Here is a 2,470-nt window from a genome sequence, read left to right on the forward strand (position 1 = left end):
TTTCCCGCTTGCTGCAATTCTACCTCTTACTTCCTGTTGTTAACTGCTGCTTCTAATTAACCGTGGGAATACATCCATTGATCCCACACCAGGCAGCTTTATCGCGATCACAATTTTCTGATATCATCTTCATAAAATCTTGAGTGGTTCTTCACCGGCTTATATTTATTCTCCTACCTCCTTTAATGATGATATACGAGAAGAGTTCGTTACGATTTTCAGTTTACCTTGTTTTAATCCCTTGTTTTACAGTATTCGAGATTTACTTAAATAGAAAAAGATTGACCATTAATATATATATTAATTTTAATTAAGAGACAGAAGAAACAAGTCGAGGCATAATTTACTAATTACATTCCTGAACACTCATGCCCTCTCCCGACCATAGTCATCATATAAATTCAGTGCACGCAATCAAAAAAAGAAAATAAAATTACAAATTATTATAAGAGAGAAAAGGTGAAAAGGTTTACGGCCAAGAGACTGGTCCATTAACACAGTTCCATCATTCTTCAAACTCATTGATATGATCTAACAGGTAGTTCGCAGCAAGCTCTTCATCCTTGTTGCAGGCAAAGAACACCTCCAAAACAAGTGCTCGATCAAACCCCATCGCTTCGAGCTGGGAGGAGGAAGAGCCATATAAATAGCATAATCGTTAGTAGGACTAAATTGACACTGTCACGCTTCATTATGTCTCCTTATCATGTATCATAAGTTACATAACCAGACGTGAAGCATGGAAAAGCTTCAATTTCAAAGTCGAGCAGAAAAAAAAATAAAGTGAAAAAAAAAAATTTCTTCCCTGAACATTGGTGCGTTAATGCATAACAGAGACCAGATGTGCTTGAAGCAAAGACAAAAAAGGGCCAGATGTATAAGCCCAATGAGTGAGAACGTGTTTCTGTTTTTTCAATCCATTACATCAAAGTCACTATGGAGCAATGTTACCATTGAACAAGTAGAACCTCCCTAATTACGTAAAAGGGGAGATACAAAAAAGACACCTCGAGAGTACCTTCACCAAACTCAATAATAGATGACGACAAGTTTCAAGAAATACAGATTTGACCTAAAGGATAAAAAGAGTACCAGTTGATGAAGCTTCCTAGAGGTGCACCTCATATTCTCATAATCCCCATCGCTATCTCAACATACAGGAAAAGGGAATCCAGTTCAAGTAAGAAAAATTTAAACAGATTAATGGAGAGAACAGTTGCTTCTCAAAATCAAGAACCAGGGTTTGGTTTTCTAGCATTTTTACTTTATTTTTCTTTTAAAGTTTAACATCTTTCTTTTGGTTGCACAACAAAAATTATTAGTCAAGGTATGGCTAAATTTCTGACTATGCAAATTTTTTCATGTATTTATAAATTATTATTAACCTAATCCCAGAACTGCCTGTTCTTCGTCTCCTGCACAATCGGATACTGCAATGATAAAGTTTGCACAAGACACAAATGAATTACTTAGCAAATTATATTTTTCGAAAGATACTCCCAACCTAAACACTAAAAATCAACTCATAGTTTGGCTTGCACCTACCCGTTCTATGGCTTCACGTTCCTCAGGAGTAACTGTAATAGCCTGTGGCATAGCTTCAGCTAGCTGCCCTAGTATGTTACTGATATCACATCAAAAACATAACAGCATATGAACACATTTTGGGGCACAGGCAAATGACAAAAACATGATAGTTCCAGAAAAAAAATAAAGTTTGCACAAGACACAAATGAATTACTTAGCAAATTATACTTGCATTTTTCGAAAGATACTCCCAACCTAAACACTAAAAATCAACTCATAGTTTGGCTTGCACCTACCCGTTCTATGGCTTCACGTTCCTCAGGAGTAACTGTAATAGCCTGTGGCATAGCTTCAGCTAGCTGCCCTAGTATGTTACTGATATCACATCAAAAACATAACAGCATATGAACACATTTTGGGGCACAGGCAAATGACAAAAACATGATAGTTCCAGAAAAACAATAAAAAATAATAAAAAATAAAAAAAATAAAAATAAAAATAAAAACTTTAGAGAGTACCTTTCTCCGCCTTCAACAGGTTCATTGATAAGGCGAAGGAAATCAGCCTGATGCTCTTGAATCAGCCTCAATAAATTAGGATTTTGCTTTCCTAACTCCTGAAGCATGGGCTGTAAAGAGAGACAAGAATCACACAGATTTGTCCGGAAACGTACAAATCAGTATTAACTAGAAAAAGGGAACAAACGTTAAGTTAGCAGCCAACAAAACCTGTAATATTTGTGGGTTGGCCTGCACCATCGTTCGCAAGGCTTGGAACTGAAACACAAAACAACAAATAAAATGTCCAAGTCAGAGTAAAGGAGATTCCATTTTTCTCACTTATTCGTACTATCGTTATTTTTAATTTTTTTAAACCTTTATTTATGGTCTTAGTTTGTTGGGTTTTTTTTTTTTGGGGGGGGGGGGGGGGGGGGGGGGGGGG

At 36.4% G+C, this 2,470-nt stretch overlaps 1 protein-coding gene across 5 annotated transcripts in view; it reads right to left on the reverse strand.

The window, feature by feature from the left end:
- Window positions 1–323: 323 nt before the first annotated feature.
- LOC111384054 (ubiquitin receptor RAD23c-like) overlaps window positions 324–2,470 on the reverse strand; it is an 8,472-nt gene continuing 6,325 nt past the window's right edge. For 2 of the 5 annotated variants that reach the window (XM_023008268.1, XM_023008267.1), the window contains 4 exons: window positions 2,257–2,304; window positions 2,047–2,156; window positions 1,824–1,902; window positions 324–622 (listed from right to left, as the gene is read on the reverse strand). In XM_023008268.1, the coding sequence (XP_022864036.1) occupies window positions 506–622; window positions 1,824–1,902; window positions 2,047–2,156; window positions 2,257–2,304 (354 nt within the window). In that variant the 3' untranslated portion in view covers window positions 324–505. Of the gene's footprint in view, window positions 623–1,092; window positions 1,145–1,385; window positions 1,431–1,823; window positions 1,903–2,046; window positions 2,157–2,256; window positions 2,305–2,470 lie in introns of those variants that run through there. The other 3 variants (XM_023008270.1, XM_023008269.1, XM_023008271.1) reach the window with 3 other exon arrangements.

This window comes from Olea europaea, unplaced genomic scaffold (genome assembly GCF_002742605.1).
Source record: "Olea europaea var. sylvestris unplaced genomic scaffold, O_europaea_v1 scaffold2829, whole genome shotgun sequence".
Classification (NCBI taxonomy): Eukaryota; Viridiplantae; Streptophyta; class Magnoliopsida; order Lamiales; family Oleaceae; genus Olea; species Olea europaea.